This window comes from Lynx rufus, unplaced genomic scaffold (genome assembly GCF_022079265.1).
Source record: "Lynx rufus isolate CCGP_SWC_20201006 ecotype Redwood Valley unplaced genomic scaffold, mLynRuf1.p SCAF_8, whole genome shotgun sequence".
Taxonomy (NCBI): Eukaryota; Metazoa; Chordata; class Mammalia; order Carnivora; family Felidae; genus Lynx; species Lynx rufus.
This window is the reverse complement of record NW_025814896.1, coordinates 70212166-70235718: the sequence shown is the minus strand read 5'-3', so window position 1 is coordinate 70235718 and position 23553 is coordinate 70212166. Positions and strand designations below refer to the sequence as shown.

Below are 23553 nucleotides of genomic sequence, written 5' to 3'. Positions count from 1 at the left end.
ATTCACATGTTCTGCCATACTTATATATTCGCTTTACATTGCAATAACCATATAGATAATCATCATTAAAATAATCATACAAAGGCATATCTCACCAACAGACCAGAAAAAAAAAAAAACTATTTAAAGTCATTCTGGGCTACTGAATTTGGAAACTTGAGAATACTTTTAGGCAAATCTAGCTAAATAAATGTGCACCCTGGAGAGCAGAATGGCTTTTTGTTTTTAATCCATTAAAGGTCCTTTAATTTCTTCACAGCTCTCCGTCTGTCCCTCTCAGCCATTTCCCCTCAGTGAACAAACATTTGCACAATGTCAGTGAGAAAGTAAAACCCCCCTGTTGATTTTAGTGAGCCATCTAAGCAGGTGTTTAAAACAGAGTCTCAAGAACTCCCAAGTACAGGTCTTAATAGGGGCAGTGAATATCTAGGACTCAGTGCTTTGACCAGTCAGAACCCAGACACTGCTGAGGAGTCAGGAGGAGGCCCCCTGGACAGATGTGTTTAGGTAAGTAATCACTCTGTTTCTGTTTGCGGTAGTATGCTGAAGAGATGCCGAAGTAAAGGTGAATATGCTTCTGAAACTCAGAGCTCAGAGTGGACTTCCTTGGAAAACTAGATAAATGAATTTTCTGACTGAAATAAAACATTTTAAAGGTGGTTCCTTTCAGTTACCCTCCAAAGACAGATGCAAACAAATAGCTTGCAAAAAAGTATTATACAAAAGGCAGTACTTTGCACTACATTATCAGTTACTAGTAATAGTGCCATAGAGATCTTTCTTTATCCTGTTGGACTTTAAAGAAGGAAATAATTGTGGTTTTGTTTGTTCGTTTTACTCTTTTTGTTTGTTTGTAGAGCCAGTGCATTTGTAGCTGTTTGGAATTTTCTAAAGTATGTGAATTGCCCTCTCTCCTAGTTCCCTATATTCCAGTAATGACCCAGTTTTGTTTGTTTTAACTCTAGCCATTCCATTGTTAACCACTGTTATTCATTTCCCTACCTGTCCTGGCATTACATTTGCCCTTAACGAGACATGAGAACTATAAATATATTACTCATGCCTGTAAATGATGTTAGGGAAGAATACATAGCTTGAAAACCCCCATTACACATCAGTAATGATAGCCATGTATACTGCAAGAAAATGACCTTTAGCTTAAAACAATTCATCTTGTGTCAGAGTGGATGACTTGGTTTTCTTAGAAAATTTTAACTCCGTTGCCTGGTCAGTTATCTCAAGAAAATTTTTTCTTCATCAGATGATAACATTTAATCAATCAGTTTAACTGCAAAAAAAAAGTCATTGGAAAGTATACAATTCATAATAATTTATTCAGGTTCATTTCATTTTGAAAGCGGAAAAAAAGGTAAGGATACATTTTATTTCGCATTAACTGAAACTCTAATATAGATATAAATCATCCTTAATGCAGCCATTAGCCACAGTTTCAATGTGGTGGAATTCTTCTTACCTTTCTATAATAATTGGTATTCAACAGTAGATATCTTATGTTCTTAGATATTTCATTTACATATTAAATTTGATTCTGAGGACCTAATTTCATGGAAACATAATTAGAAATAAGAAGCGAGAGACAGACCAATTTGAAGGAATGGTGAAAGGTGACTGGTATTAGGAAAGAAGAAAGCTAAAGATGCTGAGTTCATTTTTTCTGCCACTGGTTCTGCAAAGTCTGACAAGTTATTTAATCCTCAGTTTTTAAAATCTATAAACTTGGGATTATATGATACCTCTTTCTCAGGATTTTTTTAAATGAGCTAACATAAATATCAGTACCTGACACATAGTATGTACCTGATAAGAGTTTTATAACGTTAAAAAAAATTGAGGCTACATAGTGTGGGCAGTGATAGAGTAATACCATGGATAGATGAATGGTCTCTGGAGCTACATAGATCTCGATCGAATCCAGACTCTTTGCTTCCTTGTTTTGTGACCATGGTGGTGCTGCATAACCTCTCTGAGCTTCAGATTCCTAATTTGTAAAACTGAGATGATTGAAAAAACCTAATCTTAGGATGTTTCAGAATTTGGCTGTCTTTATCATCTTTATTATTTTTTTAACATTTATTTATTTTTGAGACAGAGAGAGACAGAACATGAACGGGGGAGGGTCAGAGAGAGAGGGAGACACAGAATCTGAAACAGGCTCCAGGCTCTGAGCTGTCAGCACAGAGCCCGACGCAGGGCTTGAACTCACAGACCGCAAGATCATGACCTGAGCTGAAGTTGGCTGCTTTACCGACTGAGCCACCCAGGTGCCCTGTCCTTCTCATCTTTAGATAAGATGATACTTTTATTCTCTAGAAATGAAATAGAAATTGCAGGATAATGAGAAACCAAGATCAGTCAAAGGGCTCTCTTTCCCTATATCCCCTAATAATCACTTTGGCAGATAACACCTGAACATTCTTTGTGGGGCTCCTAGCTGTCTTCTGTGGTTCCACCTGTCCCTGAGTCCTAACCTACAGTTGCTCCCTCTGGGATGGTGGTGAGCCGCAGACAGCTTTGCCTGCAGCTTTTAGCCAGGTTCTGTAAGTGCAAGCAAGAGATAGGATGTGGAGGATAATTTTTCCACGCCTTTTATTTTTCTTTCAAAGATTAAATTAGTGGCCTTAATATTTTATCTGTAGTTTTCTTTCTTTTATTTTTTCTGGAAGAATAAAGGGCCAGTTTCCCTAATCGTCATGTTCATCTCCCTTCACCCACCCCACTTCAGAAGAACTAGAAAGCATACATTCTTAGAGACAGGCTTTCCCCAATTAGGTGGTTGACAAAGCAAGTCAGTAGAGCAAGTAGCTTGATCAACCTACCTGTGAACTTGTTAGAAATGTAAATTTCTGGCCCTACCTAGGACTTGCTGAATCAGAAAGTACAGAGCCATGGCCTTGGAATTTGTGTTATAACAGTCCCTCCAGGTGCTTCTGGTCTGACTAAAAATTTGAAAACCAGGGGTGCTTGGGTGGTTCAGTTGGTTAAGCATCCAACTTCGGGTCAAGTCATGAACTCACGGTTTCAGTTCAAGCCCCGCATCGGGCTCTGTGCTGACAGCTCAGAGCCTGGAGCCTATTTCAGCTTCTATGTCTCCCTCTCTCTCTGCCCCTCCCCGCTCATGCTCTGTTTCTCTCTCTCTCTCTCTCTCTCAAACATGAAAAAAAAAACTTAAAAAAATGAAAACCAGTGTTTTCGACATAGTGCACTCATCAGAAACAAACTTTCAGAGGTCTTTCAGATGCTGCACATTCTCCTCCCTTGACATAGGTGGGTATTTGGAAGAGGACCAGAGGTCTTGGCATGCCTTCAGTAAGATCAATAGGTAGTCTGTTAATCTCATCATTTTGCCCTGAGAAGTGAATATTGTTACTTGGCAGTATTAGAGGATCTGCAGATGCTATGTAGGAGATTTTCCTGAGTGTCACCTATCATTTCATTTCAAAAGATTTTTTTGAGCAATTAGTGCTAGGCAGATAGTGTACTTTTGATAAGTGATAGTAATTATTATTACTACTTTAAAACTTATCTTTATGTTCTTTTTGTGAAAACTTCTATTTTCTTCATATATATTGTCTCTATTATTTATGTCATTCTGCTACTCTACTGGAGAATGAAAATATTAATGACAGTCCCCTACTTCACGGAGCTTGAAATCAGGTTGATGTTCATGTTTTTATTTGACCCACCCAGGTTTTTAAAATTTCATCCTGGCCAGAGACATTTGTTTTTGTTCACTGCTATTTTGTTCACTTAGCACAGTACCTGGAGGTTTAATAAATACTTCTTAATAGGGAATGATTGAATGCATGGATCCAAATACCCAGTGAAAGGAAAATATTCTGAGGTCCTTTGTATGTCTTACCTTTTGTGCCCAAAAGGACCAATGGCTTTTTATGTGTAAGTTGAATAAGACAGGTGGACACTTGTGCACAGCAGAGACCCCAGAAACACTAATCCTGATGTTTGCACACTATCACTTCTCGGCCTTTTGGCTAAGATCAAGTGTAGTATCTGATGTTTGCACACTATTAAGACTTATTTAGGTGTCCTGCACACCCATCTACGCACAGCAGTCTCGGGCTTGACATTTCAACCTGAGGAGGTGCCCTATTTTTAAATGCTGGTGGTAATGAGACAAAAATCTCCCATCTCATAGGCTCACCATGTTCTAGCAGATTTTTATTGCACATGGACCCTATGTCTCAAAAAGATTTGATAAATCAGCGGGATTTTGCCATTTTTTTCTGTCTGACTAGGGTTTCTATAATAAATTAGGCCATTATCCAGCCTGATAAGCAATCAGCCCAATGCTATTCATTTGGAAATCACCATAATAGGCTGGGAAGGGCTAGGAGAAGGAAAATGTAGTTCCATGCTTTAGCTTTAAGAACACATCAAATTGTTTTCGGATATTTTTAGGAGAGATGTCAGAAGCTTTTGTGTTAAAGTCTCAAAAAGTGTGGCCACGTAGAGCCTAATCTTTAGAGAGTAGTGCACAGATACACAGTGAAGCTATGGGGTATGAAAGGGGACAAAATGCTCTTGTCCTTCACTCTGCTAACCTCGAATCAAGCTGTGCTTTTATTCCCTCAGCTGACTCTGAAGCAGATTGGCACTAAAACTCAATATAGTTTGAAACACACACAAACCCACTCAGCTAATTAGCATATTTGGAAAGTGTTCTGTAGACCTTTATTTGGGGCAGCGTTCAGGAAGCAGCCCAGACCTGAAATTGCTGCAGTGGTGTAATTATTTATCTTAGACATTATAAAGACTAGAAGTCTTTTTGATAATCATTTTAGAAAGGTCATCTGAAAAACCTGATTATTCTTCTTGAAGTTAGCTTATTATACTTTCTTTGAGTGTCTTAGAAGAAAAAATATTATCGAAGCTCCCATGCTGTTATTATATTATAAACCCCTTTATAAAATATCTTACCACATATAAGATTGAGGGATATCAAAGATCAGATTCTTCTTGATAAAGAATGTTTTCCTCCTCTTCCTTCTCCATGTGGAATTTGCAAACACTTGACTTGAATGGAATTCCATGTTTGGCCCTTTAGTCTTAGTCTCTATTCCATGTGGTCTGGGTCACGCCTGTCTGTCTCACTCTGGGGCTCCAGGTCTTATGCAATCTGTGGCCCAGAGAAGGAACTCAGGGAATGGTCAGTGAGGGTGAAATGAAAGAATAATTTGTGCATCCAATATAAATGCCTCTATCTGGCTTTCTAGGCTCCCTCACCTTGACTCTGTTGCATGTGCTTCCTGACTCCTCCCCACCTTGGCAGGTTAATGTCCCCTGCCCAAGTGGCCAGATACCCGCATAGATCCCAGGTCTAAGCCTTTTCATGTGCTGCTTTCTTGATCAGAAATGGTCTTTAGTATCTTTTCTACAAAATATTCTCCCACCTTTTGGGGACCTCTTCAGGCCACACCTTAAGTCACAAAGTCTTTTTCTGATCTCCACTTCTCTAAAATCCTATTTGGCCTCTGATTTCCATAACAAGAATTAAAATATTAGGCTGCTGTTGTGAGTATAGGGTTCTCAAAAATCAAACAAATAGACAACCAAAAAGATAAGTGACTTGCCTTGCAGTTTGGTTTTGTTTTTCCTGATGTTGACATCTTGTTATGTCAGGGACATTATTTGTTTTCCTCTTATCATCAAATCAACTTAGTACAGTGGTATTCATGTTGTTGATTACCACTAAATAATTGTAGACTGCTTGAAAGTCCTAATCATCGGTCTTCTTCCATCTTTTTTTTTTTGTCAAAAAAAAAAAAAAGACACACACACACACACACACACACACACACAGTGATATACTAAGGGCTTTAGAAAAAACAAAATACAAGGACAGTTTCCCATGCTGAACTGAATCCCAATAAGGAAAAGACTGCTGTATTAGTGTCCACAGTTTATAAGGGGATGTATATTTATCCATCAATATTTAGTTTTAACTTTAATTGGTAAATAAGTATCTGATACAACATAAACTTTTATTTTCTATAAGGAAATAGCATTCTGAATATTAAAAATGTGAAGTTATTGAAGAGTTTCTCCTTGGTTCAAGTTACTTCAGAGGGAGAGCTGAGTGTATCTTATGATTTGTTTTTTTGCCCAGCATTGATTATCAATGACAAGCATTTTGTCCACACCTTCCCCACAGCACCCCTCTAAATTGTTCATTTATCTCACACACACACACACACACACACAAGAGGAAGGAAGGAAGGAAGGAAGGAAGGAAGGAAGGAAGGAAGGAAAGAGGAAAGGAAGGAAGGAAAGAGAGAAAGAGAAAGAAAGAAAGAAAAGAACCTAAAAACCAATCTGTGTATATTTCTATTAGGCGCTTCCCTTCACAACTCAAGAAAAAAAAAATGTTAAAGACTTCCTCTTTTTTCTTGCAACTCTTCTTTTTCTCTGAATAATCATTTTGTTTTTCTGTAAAATCATCTGATTTTTTCTTGTTTTCAGTATTCCACATTGCCCCTAGAAAGAATTCTTACTTGAGCTGAACAAGATGTTGCAGCATTCTGTGGCATTCAGCTGACACTTAGAAATTCTCCTTTTCCACTCTTGCCAAATCTAGCTTCTCTACATTAGCCCCAGCCCCTGCCAAGGCGTTGGTGGTTTGGAGAGTGAAGGGGTCTGGTGTGTTTTTGGAAGAGACAGCATGGATGAATTCTGTATGCAGAGACCAAAGGCTTCAGAGCCAATAATTGCACATGTGAAGTGAGTGTTCAAGGAAAAAAGACAAATGTATTTCCTTTCTTCTCTTCATGTTTTAATATTCTTAGGCCATTAGGCTGAAGTACTGCATCAGAACAGGATGGTGAGGGCCTCTGCATAATGAAAGAATAATGCTATTTGCTTTAAGATCTGAGTGGAGATAAGATTTACAGGCCAGGCTATTAATGAGTCCATCAAAAGTTTATCTCTGAGTTGGACTTCCTATCAAGAAGGAAGTACACTTCACTCAATATTTACATCTGAGAAAAATGGAATATCTACTGATAGCCACTTTCTGGGCCACTAAATAAATCATTGCTGCATTGAGACTGCCAGATGGGTTTTATTCTTGATAAAATGGTACAATTTTATATTGAAAGCTTTTAATGCAAATATCTATCATATTTATAAGCCTAATTTCAACCATCTTGATTTCTGATTTAAACTCAGAATTTTCATATGTCAAATGGCTTGAGCTAAAGTTAAGTCTGCATAGTATGACTGGAATTATGATAAAATGATTTGCAAGTGTACAGTGTGTCTTAGCAAAGAACAACTTTTTTTATAGTAGCCTTTTGATAGATATGTGGTGTTTTAATTCAAAACATTTTTTTTTATTTCCAAGCCAATCACTGCTATTAATTTAACACTGTAGAATAAATTGCATCTTGCATTTAAGTGGAGAAAGCTGTTTCTCCACTTAAATGGAAATCTAAAAATTCAGATTTTTTTTCCCAACAAAGGAGTCTGGGTTTAATTCCAATAGCAGCCTTCCAAGCTTGAAAAGGAGACAGCACAGATGTCCTTGAGAATGATTGTGCCCAAACACTGAGACAATGGTGCTGCTTCTTATGTTAGAGTTTTGTTCATCAAAACCACATAGAAATTTTCTGAAGACAGTTTTAAAAAATTATTAATTTGCTTTATTTGTGTCTTTATTGGCAGTGCCTGCTGATGAATATGTAGAGCTTATTTCAACCAGCCTTTTGAAATCTAACCATAAACAATGAAGCAGTTGGCTCCAAAGTTTGTCTTGATGCATTCTGAAAATAAATTCTATGTAGATAAAACATGCTGAGTTTCCCCCCACCACTGATCCCCTCTCTCCTGTTCATTTTATGTGGTAGGAAAAGAAAACATTTACCCATCAATAAAATGCTGATACCTAGCTCTGTAACCAAAGCACCCAGAAGCACATGTAAAAGTATAACAGAAAAAGATCCTTGCATCAGATTGCATCATGTTACAGCAGGTGGTGTAAATCCTCATCATCTAGTGCTGGGTTGAATGAATAATAAGGTTCCTAGGCTTTGGTCTGCATTCCATTCTATTTTTCATTTATTTGTATTAAGTTTTCCAAAAGGCAATAGAATTACATGCTAAATTAAATGCCACAGGTGGTAAGAATTGTATGAATTCAAAAAGGAGGAAGATTACTGAGGAGGGGATAATCAGAAAGGGCTTCCTGGAGAAAAAGGCCTTGACCTAGACCCTGAAGAATTGTAGACTCAATGGGGAATGATGAACCACTCTCCAGAGAAATTGATGTCCTCCTGTATCCTTTTTCAAAGAGGTTAGTCTCTGAGTATATACTTCTAAAACCCAGATGTTAACTGCCTCTTCATTTTTCTCTGTAAGCCCTCCAAACAAAATCTCCCACAAAAGCGTCAGTGAGCCACATAGAATTCACCAGTGATCATCCTTTAGAACAGGAAAGGAAGGGTATTTTTCACATCCGAAATCGACCCATATAAAATACTGCCAGCCATAGCTGTTCACCAAAATATTTTCCCAGTCGTGCAACTGCCAAAGGTTTTTTCACTGACCTCTCCACTGAGTGCTCCCCCCTCAGCCAAGTTCCTCCTTCCCTCCTGAATTGATACTGGCAGTATGAAGTTCACTTTCCTCCTCTTTCTTAAAACTGACTCAGACACACACACAGGCTCAACTCTCACCCTGAAGCGAATTTATCAAAGTCATCTCTCAACAAAGCACACAAATAAAGTATTATCCATTTCATTCAATATGTATGCAACAAAAAAAGAAAACAGTACTGTAAAACTCAGTGTTAACATTTAGACTGGTGCAAGGATTTTGCCAACTTGATCTAAAAGTAATTGTAGAAGACTGGCCCTTGATAACAATATAACGGGGCATTTGTGTCCGGTTGTGTCTGGTACACTGGATGTGGCAATTATTGTGAGAATGGGGTGGGTCGGTTCTCTGAGAATTATTCACTACTCAAAACCTCTTCAATATCTAAACTAGTCATGCTGTAGGGATCCCTACACAGGAATGTGATATTGAAGCAGAAGATAACTTGTACATTACCACTCTGAAAGACCAGAGAATGGTAACACCATCAGAAGAAAAATTAAATGAATGAAAACACAAAAGTAAATAATATAAGCATTCCAAATATTCTTTAAGTTATGACACTTGCCTAAGATAAGAAAATTAAAAATAAATACCTCTCTTTGTGCATACTTGTCTTGATATAAAATTTGTGGGAAACATTGATTATATATTGGTTCTAGATTTGCTCAAAGTTATAAACCTAGAATAAATCTTATTTGTTTTCTCTGAATAGATTATTCCTTATCTCACCTTTTCTCATGGGAAAGCTTTCCTCTTAGAGTTACTGTGATAGAATACACTGAATGAGAAAAACAAGAAGTTATGTGCAGGTTGAGAGAGAGATCTGTTTTCTGAAGTTGTTGTAAAAGAATTATTCATAAATTTACAGGGCCGCAAACAGCCTGAGCAGGTTCCTCAGTCCTCCTCTTGCTTTTCAGGTAGGAGGGGTGTGCATAAATAGTACTAACCAGGTGAGAAGCTATCTAGTTTGTAAGGTGATAATCTCCTCAACGTCCTCTTCTATAGCTGAATCTAAAAGCACTTTGTCACCAGACTGTTCTTTCCAGTAGTTCTAAAAATTACTTCTCAGCAATGTAAGTGTCAGCCTGTATGGTTGAAGCTTATTATCTTTCATTCTGTCTTCAAATGAAAACTGAGAACAACCAGCTGTCTTCTGCATAATTATGCCCCTAACAAAATGCATTCTTAGAGACTGTGGCTTCCTACTAGGTGGAAAAGTGAGCTCTTGTGTCCTGTTGCTCATTGTACATAGTGTTACTCTTTTCTCCCCCCAGTGACCGCATGAACTCATCAAGTTCACATGCAGAGCAAGTGAGAAGAGGACCATAGGTACCATTTGGGACATTAAAAGGGCCAATTCTTATGAACATGTATCTGTAGCACTCTATATGCAGCTTAAGTAAATACGCTGTCTTCCTTTCTTCTGCTGAGCTGATATTTAAAATAGTACACATAACATGGAATGGTAGAAAGGTACCTTTCTCAGTTGTACCCTATTGGTTTTCCTTTTCTCAGTTGTACCCTATTGGTTTTCTGGTAATTTAATCCCTACTGTAAGGTGTCCAGAAAGGGTACTTGAACTGGGCAGCCAATATAAGAATAATTTGAGGTGCTTTTTCAAAACACAGGTTTCTTGGCCCAAACCCCAGACACACTTAATTCCAATCTCTGGAGGGAGGACCTGGTAATCTATCTTTTAAATAGTTTCCTGGTGGCTGCCAAATCTGAGAAAACAAAAAACTGTCCTGTCATCCACATTGCATAGTAGTTGGAAAGCCAAAGAAAAATACTTTTATAGTTGTGAAAATATTTTCAAGTCCCTTGTGCCTGCATTAGCTGTAGAGCGGAATCCCAAGTGGAAGAAAACTGCAGGTATCATACCATTTACAGAAACCTGTTAAGGTTGTCAGGAAGAATGACTGTCAAGTTGGGCCAAGTAAGATTTGGATAGTAGTCAGAAAAGCAAAAGGCCGTTGGCTATCCTGCCAAGCACCAAGTCTCATTTTCCTCAAACTATAATAAGTTTTCAGTGAGACATCTTGGAAATAACCAGTCTGTTCTTTCAAACGAAGTGTGGTTTAAAATATGTAAGACAATGTAGCTTAAAGTTAGGCTATTGCTATTCACAATGTAGTGCATTGAATGTACTGTACTTCAGTGCACAGCAAGATGAATACAGTCTTCTTCTGATGGTAGGTTTCCATGGGATGTTCTTTTTTTTTTTTTTTTTTTTTTCTTGCACTGTGGTGTGGATTTTAGCATTTGGATATGCTTGCATACTAGAACAGGTCTTTGTGTTAGTGTAGGAGAGGGGTTATGCTCTGTATTTTTAGTCAGTTAAGTGAAATGCAATTTTAACTTCTGCTAGGAAAAAAAAAGTCGTGTGTGTGTGTGTGTACGTGTGTTTTTTCTTGCTCATCCATTTTTCTTCTTTTTTGAAGCCTAATATACTTCTGTATTAAATGACAATATTGAATTGTGAACTAAAGTGACAGTTTTTATAGCTATTCAAATAATAAGCATTTGGGTCTCTAAGTTTAAAAGGAAGGGAAATATCTATTGCTGTATCTGCCATGCTGATCACACAATTTCCTGAAAATGGAAGTGATTTCAATCTTGTCTTTTGCCAAGGAGAATTTTACAGACGTTTCACATTCAAAATGTAGTCATCATTTAAAGTAAGAAAATTGCACTCAATGGGGGGAAATTTCATTAAAAACATTATTTTGTGCAAACTTACAGTCTGAATAAAACATAGAAATTAGAAAAAGTACATAAAGTGTTTACAAAATTAACAGTTTGTGTTGGCAGGAAGTTCTGCACTCCTTTTTCTTCAATTATGAGGAGATTTTCTCATTATGCTGCTCTATTTAAAGCTTGCTATAATTGACTTACATATTAAAGAGAATAATAGTGACAAATACAGATTAGGGTGCCTGTGTTTATGGATAACAAGTTGTATACAGAACCTCTTTGAGCCATTTATCCAGTAAGGGATATGCTTGGTTGCAGGGAAAATTAAACACCCAAGTTTATCATAGGTATAAAAGAGATTTCTTCCTTAAGCCCAGAGTCCTAATCATATGAATGTATGATGGGACTTCTATTTCTATTTTTTTTTCTGGTCCTCTTTCTTGCACAAAACTAAGACATGAATAAAGATAGGTTACTGCAAAAAAGAAATCTCACATATAATTTTCAATAGCATCTCCCCTGTAAGCCACACACTACTTTGAAAGTTCAGGAATAAAACACATAGATGAAATGAAACTTGTGACTGTGATACAGAGAAATGTAAGCATCCTGCTCCCCTGAAAGTAATCATAGAAAAAGCCATTGGAGAACCTGGATGTGAAGGATTCTTTCTCTCAGAGCTAAGATAGCATGTTATTGCTCTGCTTTTCATGCAGATTTCCATTTGAAAATCGTCACTGATATCCCACTGTGAGATTGTTTTGTTCAGTAAGAGGTTGAAGAAATGTGAGCATATAGAATGTCTTAAAGTTCCTTTGTGCAGCTAGTCAGCACATACAGACAGTCCTAAGACAATAGAGAAAAAAATCACAACACATTTATTCTACAAAGTACCACTTCTCTTACACGTGTTTCAGCATCTTTCTGGCTCTGGGTTGGTTTCAGTAGTGAACACTGATAGCTAATCAAGGTGAGCTTACTGAGAACAAACCAAATCAGACTAATAAGATGTCTTTTTCTGGGAGAACTGTTTTGAGATTAACAGAGACCTGCTTGTTAGCACAGCATTTAAAAACTCTTTTATGATACTCTTGTGGATAGCAAGAGGAAAGGATGATATGTCACTAAGACAGAGAATAGCATATATGCCAGTTGATTTTACTTGGTATTCAGATGAACATTTTCTTAAAGTAATACTTCCTGTTTGTGACATATGCTACCAGATTTTTATTCTTGTTAATATTAATACTGTTTTAAAATACTGTGAAAAGGCAAAAAGTGAATTTATTTAAATAAAAAAATTAAGCAAATACTGGCACAAGTAGTATGCATATATGAATGATGTATTGGATTTGATAATCTCTATGTTATTTTTTCCCAACTCTGAGATTGTGTGAAAGACAAATATAGCCATTCTTCTCCTTAACCAAAAGCAGAATTTAAAGAAGTCAAGTTGTTCAAGTCTTGGACCAGAACCTAATTCTTTCTGACAGTCAAAGCAGTGGCAGAAATCTGGCTTTCTTCTGGGGCCAGAGCACATAGGCAAACTTCTATTTCACAATCACAAAAAATTTATATTTTATTTCCCTATTCTTATGTAACAACAAAGGAAAATGAAATGAGAAGCATATCAAAGGCTCTTCAAAGTTCAATTGGCCAGAGAAAAGAGAGAATCATTCCCCATTCTTGTTTAGAGTCGTCTTCCACTTGTCTTTTTTTGTCTGAAGGGGGTGAAAGGAGGGTATGGTGGTGTTGCTCTTGTAGATAATATTCTAGAATCCGTTTAAGAAGGCATTTCAAATGTCACGTTGTAAAGCTACCGTATGGGACAGTAGCTCCTTTTCCCTGGTCAGATCCTGTGAGGCCATTCCTCTCTCCTAGCCAACATTTTATTCACCTTCCATCCTATATCCCATGGGTTCCAAGAACTTGGCCCATTTTCTCCCCTTCTGGCTATAACCATCTGCCCTTCCACCTGGGTTCCTTGCCTTTCAGACCATCGCTAACATAGCTTAGCAATTTCTCCTTTAGTTTTTTATTGCTGAAAAGACCTTTAAATCCTTTGAAGTGTTTTCTAGTGTTACTGACAATAAAAACAAAGGCATGGTTAGGAATGTCTTAGTGTACCTTTTCCTTTTAATTAAAGAAAACAATTTAAGCCACCATTAGTGAAAAATGTGAATTAATAAGACACAGTTGCATCTCATAGAATTTAACAGTCCTTGTAAGGGCCTGGAAAAAGGCGACAGAAAGCAGATGAGAACCTTGTACAGCCTTGTTCCTGTTCTCTCTCCTTGTCTCCTGTCAGTCTCTCCTTTATATTTTATCTGCCTGTGTGTTTCTTCTGGAAGATCTTTCATTGCTCATGAATTATCTCACTTTATTTTAAGTTAATAAACCATATTCAGTTTCAAATTTCCAGAAAATCTTATTTCTCATTCTGTGTCAAGGAACTCTAATCCCCTCATCTCATTTTTTTTTTTTATCTTGGCAATTGATTCATCTAGGAATTGACCTTGAAACCAATCTCACCTCTCCCTTTTTAACAATCAATATCTAATACCCTTAAGGGAGGAAATAATGGATACCAAGTGGCTGTATGATGGATTCCTGTCCCTCGGTTCTTCAATTCTTATATTTTTATCTTAGAAGACCATCTTCCTGGTTATCCCTGTTTCATAAAGTTAGCTTGCTGAAGTGGTTCCTTGTATCTTTTCTTTACATTCTAAACTCTAAGGTATAGAAAGGTAGTAAAAAAGAGTGATCCTATTAGAAAGGAGAACATTCTTCCCCAGCTCTATCACCTCGAAAATAACAATGACTACTTTTAGAACAAAAACAGTGGAAAATTTCAGGTAATCACAATCTGAAGGCTTTATTTTCCAAGGAAGATATACTGACTGGGAAAGTTCTCTCAAGAAAACAAAATCTGTTGTTTTTGAGCATGTTTTTGGTCTGTTTAATTTTAGATGCCCTTCGCCAGTGATTTTCACAACTCAAATGTGTGTGGGGGGAAGAACAGTTTATTCTTTGATATTGAGTTTTTAATTATGTGAAATAGTTCACTCACCATATAATAAATGGTCCTTTTAGCACAACGGTGATGAACCTTGTCAAAAGACAGTTTAAAATCATTTATTCTTTAGATTAAAAGGACTTCTTTTAGTCTAATAAGGGCAAGTAGGTTTCAGTTTGTGTGTGGAACCAAATTGAGCAGAACTAGTTGTCTGGAATGTGATGTTGAAAATGATTCTGAGCCCACCATGACTACAGCAGGAAAGAGAGTTAAAACAATTATGATGAGTAATAATTATGGGTTCATCTGTAATCTGTTTTCTGAGATCCAGCCTGTGACTACCAAGGAAGCTGGTATTTACTGACTGTTTCCTAGATCCTTGTTAAAAGCAGTGGGAAAGGGACGTCCAAAAATTTATTTTTTCAAAAATTACAATTCAGACATATAGCGTGATGTTTTGGGGAAAGTGGAAATGGTAGAGGAAGAGATGGAATATTTTAACCAAAAACTTTCCAGAAAGACCCAGATTATTTAATTAAACATTCTAATTCAGGATCTTATATTCTAACTCAGGATCTTATATTTAGGAAAATTAACACATAGGAAACAACTGTTAAATTAGAAGGATAGATTTCAACAGACAAGTTGAATAAGTGAAGAAGACTTTATTCAAGGTTTCTCTAATAGGAGTCAAGACTCTTGCAAGAGGAGAGAGGGGTTAAATTCAGTCCACTGAAACAAAAGGCAGAAGAGTTTTTGATAGCTGGGGTGAACTAGTGTAAAGTACTAGAGGACATTGGTGGGGGAGGTTGGTCTGTGCTTGCTAGTTGGTGCTTATTAAAATTAGGCTTCTGGGGCGCCTGGGTGGCGCAGTCGGTTAAGCGTCCGACTTCAGCCAGATCACGATCTTGCGGTCCGTGAGTTCGAGCCCCGCGTCGGGCTCTGGGCTGATGGCTCAGAGCCTGGAGCCTGTTTCCGATTCTGTGTCTCCCTCTCTCTCTGCCCCTCCCCCGTTCATGCTCTGTCTCTCTCTGTCCCAAAAATAAATAAACGTTGAAAAAAAAATTTTTTTAAATTAGGCTTCTGCCATCCCATAGAGACTGGAATTTGGGACCCTATCTTTCCTGATGATTACATGTCAGAGGGATGTCCCCCAAATCCTTGAGAAAGGTATCCCTGGGTTATAAACCTAGAAGTGCCTAGAAGATTTCCATCTCAAAGGGACAGAGAAATCATTTACAATAACAAGTTTTCTAAAGTAAATGCTGTAGGAAAAGGGGGGTGAGGAGCCTTCCTTTTAGACAGCCTTCTTCCTGTCTAAAGTTTATTTGAGGGCATTGTTAAGGCTTTCTTGGCCAAGTGTCAAATTATATTCTTTGTTATGTAGTTTAGGATACACATATGCGGTAGCATTTCAGAGATGCTGGAAATCAAAGAGAGATCAACAGTTTTCCAGAGGTAGAAAGATTTCAGTTGCTCTTTGAAGAATCTTACAAAGTAACGTGAAAGAAAAGAAGATATTTCTGTCAAGAGCATCACAGTAAGTGAGTGATGACAGGTAAGACAAAGTACATGTGGGAAACCAGTTGGGACTTACTTTTGATAAGACAAGTTTGTTCCTCAATTTTAGATCAACTTGAGCAATCTTCTTTCCTCCCTTGCTATAAGCACCAAGGTACCAGTTGCTCTGCCCTCCCTAAAGTGGCCAGTCCCTACAGTAACTGCTAGGTTCTTGCCCTCCAAGAGTGTGCAGGGGGACACAGAAGACGCTGCTGCTTGTACTGCCTGCAAAGACAAGCCTTGGTAGATTTGTTCTATTAGGTGTTTCTTCCTAATTACTTTTGGGTCTGAGCAGCATAACACCTAAGGGGAAATTTGAAATAAAATAAGCCATCTGAAGTCCTAGAGTCCTCATATGTGAATCTTTTCTGGAATGTTAACAGGAAATCCCACAGGGTTTTTTGTTTCAGGCTTTTATTTCAGAGCTCAATAGCCATCAGCTTTCCTTCCAACATATCCCCCTCTAACATTGTAGGTGAAGAGCAAGCCAACCACTTGCCCTGCCAAACCAAGGCAAAGAAGTAGGAGGCAGTTCTTTTCAAACATGTAACTAGCATTTTTGGAGTTGTGCACACAAGGTGATAACCTTGACTCATTGAGGAATGGCTTTCCCAGGGAATGCTAGTATAAGGAAGAAGAATGGCAGAGGGGCAGCGGCTTGGAGTCTTAACTCTGGAGTCAGATCTGACATTCAATCCAAGTTATTTCATACTTACCTGTGACCTTGATAGATTACACATTCTTTCTAAATGCCAGTTGCCTGATTAAAATGAGGGAATCATAAATGAAATTTTATTTTTCTCAGGAATTATTATTTTGTCTTGAATTCTTGCTTTCAGAGTAAATACAATGTGAGGAATTTAGTAGCATAACTGCAAGTGGAATATTTTTATTTTTATTTTTTGACCTATGCTATTTCTTTAACTACAGTGGTTTTTAGGGTGTAAGATCTCACCTCAGCATATTTCTAGTAATTTACATGAGTCTTTACTTTTTTTTTTTTTTGGATGTTTATTCATTTTTGAGAGAGAGAGAGAGAGACAGAGCTTGAGGAGGGGATGGGCAGAGAGAGAGAAAGATACAGAGTCTGAAGCAGGCCCTAGGCTCTGAGCTGTCAGCACAGAGCCTGAAGCGGGGCTCAAACTCAGGAGCTGAAAGATCATGACCTGAGCCGAAGTCAGATTCTTAACCAACTGAGCCACCCTGGTGCCCCTTTTTATATGAGTCTTTAAAGGGTACAGAGATTTCTTAGGGATATTAAGGCAAATACAGTAGCATGAGCTAAATATACCATAGGATTCACATCCTAAAAACAAGAAAAAAGAATTTCCTGCTTGCAGACCAGGAGTCATTAGCTGGTTAGTGTAGTGGATTTATTTGAGTGAGCAAATTTATTGGAGTAAAGAGCATTTCTTCTTTTCAGGCCTCATGCCTGACATTTTGAGAATACTGATTCAAGATAGGTCTGTAACAGCTTCAGTTGTGTAGAATTCAGTAAGACCACATATGTTTTGCTGATACTTGAAAAAACAAAGCAAAACAAAAAAGCAGTATGGTGGTTTTATGTAGAGATCACCTGTGATTCTGAAAAAAAAAAATATGGAATTACTAAGTCAATGGAAATTTTTATTTAAATCGTCTCTACAGACCTCCTCTATTCCTACATACCACCCCCTACAGCTTGTCACCCACTGTTAGATACTAGAAAATAAATTTTAATGTGAAAAACAACACTGAAACAGTAATCTCTAGAAATCAGTCAACAATATTGAAATATGCTATTAGCTGTTGACTGTAAGCTAACAAATTCATTATTGCTAAAGAATTGTCACTTTCATCAGAGTAAGCCTTTGTATTAATTTTCTTTTTTTTCCTTCTAAAATATAAAAAGCCTTTATTTTCCTTTTTGTTGTTGTCAGAGTAGATATTTATACCAGACATGTTCATGAAGGGAAGAGGGCTGTACATATCAGAATTACTTAAGGATATTCTTGAAACTCATATTTTGACCCTTACCCCTTTGTAATCTCTGTTGTATCAAGTTAATATTTATTAAGCATTTACTATGTCCTAAGGGCTATTCTAGGCAATAATGGTATAGATGTAGATAAGTGGCAAGGTCCCTAATATTCTGAGATATAAATTAATGCTGGGGAAATAGAGTTTATAAGTAAAGAATCAAAGAACAAGACAATGTTGGATTATGAAAAGTGCCATGAAGAAAGTAAACCATCATTTTTTTTTTAATTTTTTTTTCAACGTTTATTTATTTTGGGGACAGAGAGAGACAGAGCATGAACGGGGGAGGGGCAGAGAGAGAGGGAGACACAGAATCGGAAACAGGCTCCAGGCTCTGAGCCATCAGCCCAGAGCCCGACGCGGGGCTCGAACTCGCGGACCGCGAGATCGTGACCTGGCTGAAGTCGGACGCTTAACCGACTGCGCCACTCAGGCGCCCCTAAACCATCATGTTTTGAGAGAGGGTGACTGAGATGGAGGTATTTTTGAGTGGACGTCAGGAAAGGTTCCTTAATCTATGTGAATCACTTTCTTCTTTGGAAAATGATGATTATAACATCTACCATATAAAATTGATGTGAAAATTAAGAGTGATCACATGTTTTCATTGTCTGGCTCATAATAAGCACTCAATAAATAGTAAGTATTCAATAAATGGTAGTTATTTTAATGGTTTTCTGACTTGGATAATATCTGAAATGATCTCCTGGATTCATCCAGACTATAGGACTCTACTGTTCATCTCAAAGGCAATTGTTTTAATTCAGGGATAAGTTGAAGATGACTAAACTATAGATTATACTATACACAGTATATGTTTACTAGGTAGTTCTCATATCAGTCCCCAACCCTTAATGCTTTCTGTGACCCAAAGCAGTGTGTTTACCCTTTTTCTTTTCTGCTCTTTTTTTAAACGTTTATTTATTTTGTGTGTGTGTGTGAGAGAGAGAGAGAGTGTGTGTGTGTGTGTGCAAGTGCACCCCAGCTGGGGAGGGGCAGAGAGAGAGATAGAGGGAGAGAGAGAATCCTAAACAGTCTCCACCCACAGTACAGAGTCCAAAGCAGGGATAATCTCTTGACCATGAGATCATGACCTGATCTGAAATCAAGAGTCAGACACTCAGCCAACTGAGTCACCCAGGCATCCCACCCCTTTTCTTGTGTTAAGAGTGACATACTCTCTGGACACCAGGGAAACATGGGAGGAATTAAAACCAAAGATTACATTTTCTTCAGGAGGAATTCTAAAAAATGATCTCTACCTTTTAGGAGAACAGTCTTCTCCCACTAATCTGTGCACTCTTATCTTTTGTGTAAGAAATAGTTAATGTCAAATGCCTGCTCTCCAAATATCACCAACACAATCTGTTGTTAAGACAAAGCTGAATGCTTTGCTTACTGTGGTAGGGGACTACTAGACTGGGCTATGACATGGTCTTGGAGAAGTAAAGACAAGGTCAGAGTAAATTGAGAATTAGAAATTTGGCTTAAGGTGGTCTTTCAGTATAGGGACTTAATTGAAAATAGGAAAAGATCTTTTAAAAAAATAATGTTTATTTATCTTTGAGGAAGGGAGAGAGAGAGACAGAGAGAGAGAGACAAAGAGAGAGAGTGGGGGAGGGACAGAGAGACAGGGAGACACAGAATCTGAAGCAGGCTCTGAGCCGTCAGTACAGAGCCTGACATGAGGCTTGAACTCACAAACCATGAGATCATGACCTTGGCCAAGGTCAGACATTTAATTGACTGAGCCACTCAGGTGCCCCCAAAATAGGTATAGATCTTAATGTAACAGTTAAGGATTGGTAAAAAAGTAGCAGTTGCAGAATTTTGAAGAAAGAGATGCTGAAGAATCTTAGGATATTAACCATGTGTTATTGAAAACTGAGTGAGTCTGGGAGTTTTTCACAATCAAGTTATTTGTTGGGCATGAGTCTCCTAGAATAGTTAATTTATACTAATGAGGAAAGTGTAACAGCCAAGTCATGTTAATAAATAGGAACCGGTTCCAGGATAGATAGTTTCCGTTCTCAGTGGGAATTACCACTGTATGGGCTTCTACTCTTTATGTAGGACATGAAATCCAAAGGTATGTGGGGCAGTTCCACAAGAGGCATATTCTACAACAGGGTACATATTAAGCTAGTAGGGGACAACATCGGAAGTCCTTCTGACGGAGGGAAGTCTCTCCATCTTTAGTTCAAAACTGTAGCATCCTTTTCCTCATTTTCTAATATTTTCTCATTTACAACTGTTTTCTTCTGTAAGGTAGGGAAACTGACTTACACATCCAAAGCAGAAATTTAATACATTGAAAAATAATGTACCTTATGGCAAGTTTGCAGTGTACATGGTATTTTAAACATTGTTTATAAGCCTCCATGGGGGGGAAACCTTTTAATTAATGGAGTTAATGGCTTGTTGAGGAAGAGTCCTGGTGATACCCCTTCCACAGAAACAGGAGCTTGAATGATGTGGTTTCCTGGCCCTGGATCCACGGTCCCAGCATGAGTATTATATCCAAGCTAGTCGGTGTCCTCCACTGAGCTCCCAGCCTTCTGGCTCCCTGATCTGTCAATCTCAATCTTTCTTTCTTTCTTTCTTTCTTTCTTTCTTTCTTTCTTTCTTTCTTTCTTTCTCCATTCTCCCTTCCTCCCTTTCCCTCCCTCTCTCTCTCTCTCTTCCTTTCTCCTTCCTTCCTTCCTTCCTTCTTTCCTTCCTTCCTTCCTTCCTTCCTTCCTTCCTTCCCCTTTCCTTCCTTTCCTCTCCCCGCCCTCCCCTCCCCTCCTGTTTTCTTTTCTTTTCTTTTCTTTTCTTTTTTTTTTCTTTTCTTTTCTTTTCTTTTTTTTCTTTTCTTTTCTTTCTGGAGATAATAATACTATATACACAGACTTCACCTTTACTGCTTCCAGACTTGTGTAAGTGATGTAGTATCTCTCTAATAAATGCCAAAGGGACAAGATCAGCATAAGATTCTTGTAACAAAAACTACTTATATAATCTTAAGAACTAAACAGTCCAAAGGCCTGCTTTGCTAGCAGGGGTAGGAAAATATTATTTACTGACATGAAACTTTACAATAAAGCAATCAGTCTTGCTTCATAAAAGCAATGTGAAACTAGAAGGGGTTCCATAGAGAGTCATTACTTGAATATTTAGTGATCATCTACTTTGGGGCTCATCTTCATAAATCAGCTATTTGTTACCAGTTCATTGCTCATAGACAATGTGACCAAGCTACAAAAACTAGCGTCAATTTAATTTCCAGGGGCAAAAATATACATATTGAGCCATTAAAGTAGATCTTCCTAACACTGATATCCTGATGTCATGCTGCATTTTTTCTATATTATGTAATTTTGGCTGGGATCTCCATAAATTTTTGGCTTTAGTTTATTTGGCATTCTGTAATTGACTTAAGGAGTCAATCTCAAAGAATCTTCAGCATTGTACAACATGTGACTTATTTACAGTTGTATTCTGTAAAGATGATTTAAGAAATTACCTAAGAGTCAGACACTCTTCTAAATTGTTGATACCCTTCAATAATTATTAGAATGTTTTTCCTTCAGGGGCACCTGGGTGGCTCTGTTGGTTAAGTGTCCGACTTCGGCTCAGGTCGTGATCTCACGGTCCATGGGTTCGAGCCCCATATCAGGCTCTGTGCTGACAGCTCAGAGCCTGGGGCCTGCTTCGGATACTCTCTCTCTCTCTCTCTCTCTCTCTCTCTCTCTCTCTCTGTTTCTCCCCCACTCACTTTCTGTCTCTCTCTCTCTCTCTCTCTCTCTCTCTCAAAAATAAATAAACATTAAAAAAAATTTAGAATGTTTTTCCTTCAGCCACTCACTGTTCCCCGTATATAGTAACATGCATTTATAATCTAAATAGTATTGTGAATAGTAATATAAAACCATTTAAAGGGGATAAATTTGGCAGGGCCAAGTGGCAGGTGATGGTTTAGTGAAAGGTTAATTGGTGAGCAATTCTGCTGGTTACAGGTTACCTGTCCACTCACAGATGAGATGCTTGGAAAGAAGAAAAGTAGACCCAGTGGCCTTTATAAGGAGAGGCTGTGTCCATTTGGGGACTGAGAAACCTGTGAAAAATTCAGCCAAGTTATTTATTTGGTATTATGTGGTCAAAATGAAACATTCTTTGCATAAAATTGTGTTTATTGGTTAATGTAAACCAGTTTTAGTCAATAAGACTTAGGTCTGTCACATGTAAAAGACTTTGTTTTCTTCCACAAATTAGTCATCAAAACGAATTCTGCTTCATTAAGTTAAATACCAAATATGTACATCTAGGGTTAATAAATGGCTTTGAAAAACAACAGCAGGGAATTGGTGCCAAGAGTATGAAAATCTTATGAAATTACCTGGGAATTTTTCCAGAAAGCTTTTGGGTCACAGGAATTATAGACTACCTTTTCATAGAAATAACAGAAATGTTAGATGTGCTTACTTATAACTGCCAGCTAAAAAACAGTGCTTAGTTTTCAAAAACTGTTGACATTTGTCTCACCAGAAAACAAGTGCTCTAAATAACAGATATTAAACTGAGGTAAATGTCCTGTGACTAACATAGATTGTTTACATAAACAGAAATAGAGGGATTTTCGTAATGCAAAATATGCACATATACACACACATATGCAACCCTGTCATTTTTAGACAGTGACCTCTTGCTTGAATTGATTTCAATAAAGGATAGGAAAAGCTTAAACAAAATTAATTAAATGCAGGCAAGCGTAGGCATGAATGTGGCAATTAATTTGATTTCTGCAAGTAGGTTGTTAATAAATGGAGATAGGAAAAGCAAGTTATGGCTGTAAATTTCAAATTCCTTCAACAATAAAGATGTGTCATATTCATGACACATACTGATGTATGGAGATAAATTGCCTGTCACTTAGTGTGGAAGATACCGCTTAAGTTGTACATTAGATGCATATTAAGCTGTGTAGGAGCCCACGTTTAGTCTGTCTGTTTCCTCTAGGTAATGTAGCTCATTCATAATGTCATTTTCTTGGATGTGCCAAAGTGGCTAAATGAGCATAGAAGTTATTTATACATTAGCATGGTATGTAGAACATCACTATTTTCCGCTTTGCAGAGGGGCATAGGCAAAGTTGACAGGGCTGAATTTATGCAGGCTCCAAAATGAGACTCAAACCCTAATTAGCATTTCTTCCTAAATCTGGAATTGGGTGGGGAAAGTAAATTACATATCTGAGGTGAAGTCTTTGTCTTTTTCTGACAGCCTACTTCTACAAATTGGATGGGCCAGCCTGACAAACATGGAATGCTTCAAAGTTTCCTCTTGTAACAGGAATCCTACAGTCTTTTGTAACATACACTCTCTGATAATTAACATGGGATTTCTAGACAGTTAATCATTTTCGATGAATCCCCCACTTCTAAAATGGATGTGATGCAGCTTATTTATGGTAGGAATAATTTTAATTGCACATGAAACCCCTCTTTAGCATACAACTACCTACCGATTCACTCACATGTTATCTAAAGTTGCACAAGGCACGGTGCAGAGCAAGTGCCTCATCTGATAAGGACATAGTAAGTATGTAATTGAAATTGGTCTTTCAGGCAAGCCGTGATTTGTTCTTCCTTTAG

General features: G+C 37.7%; 1 protein-coding gene and 1 pseudogene across 19 annotated transcripts in view; both read left to right on the top strand.

The window, feature by feature from the left end:
- NRXN1 (neurexin 1) overlaps positions 1–23553 on the top strand; it is a 1138108-nt gene that overhangs the window by 174387 nt on the left and 940168 nt on the right. Inside the window, exon 5 of one of the 19 annotated variants that reach the window (XM_047068157.1) lies at positions 9066–9075. The exons of the other annotated variants lie outside the window; for them this stretch is intronic. Coding sequence (XP_046924113.1) covers positions 9066–9075 — 10 coding nt within the window. The remainder of the gene's footprint in view (positions 1–9065; positions 9076–23553) is intronic. 19 annotated transcript variants of the gene reach the window in all.
- LOC124504502 (uncharacterized) lies at positions 3991–4131 on the top strand (annotated as a pseudogene).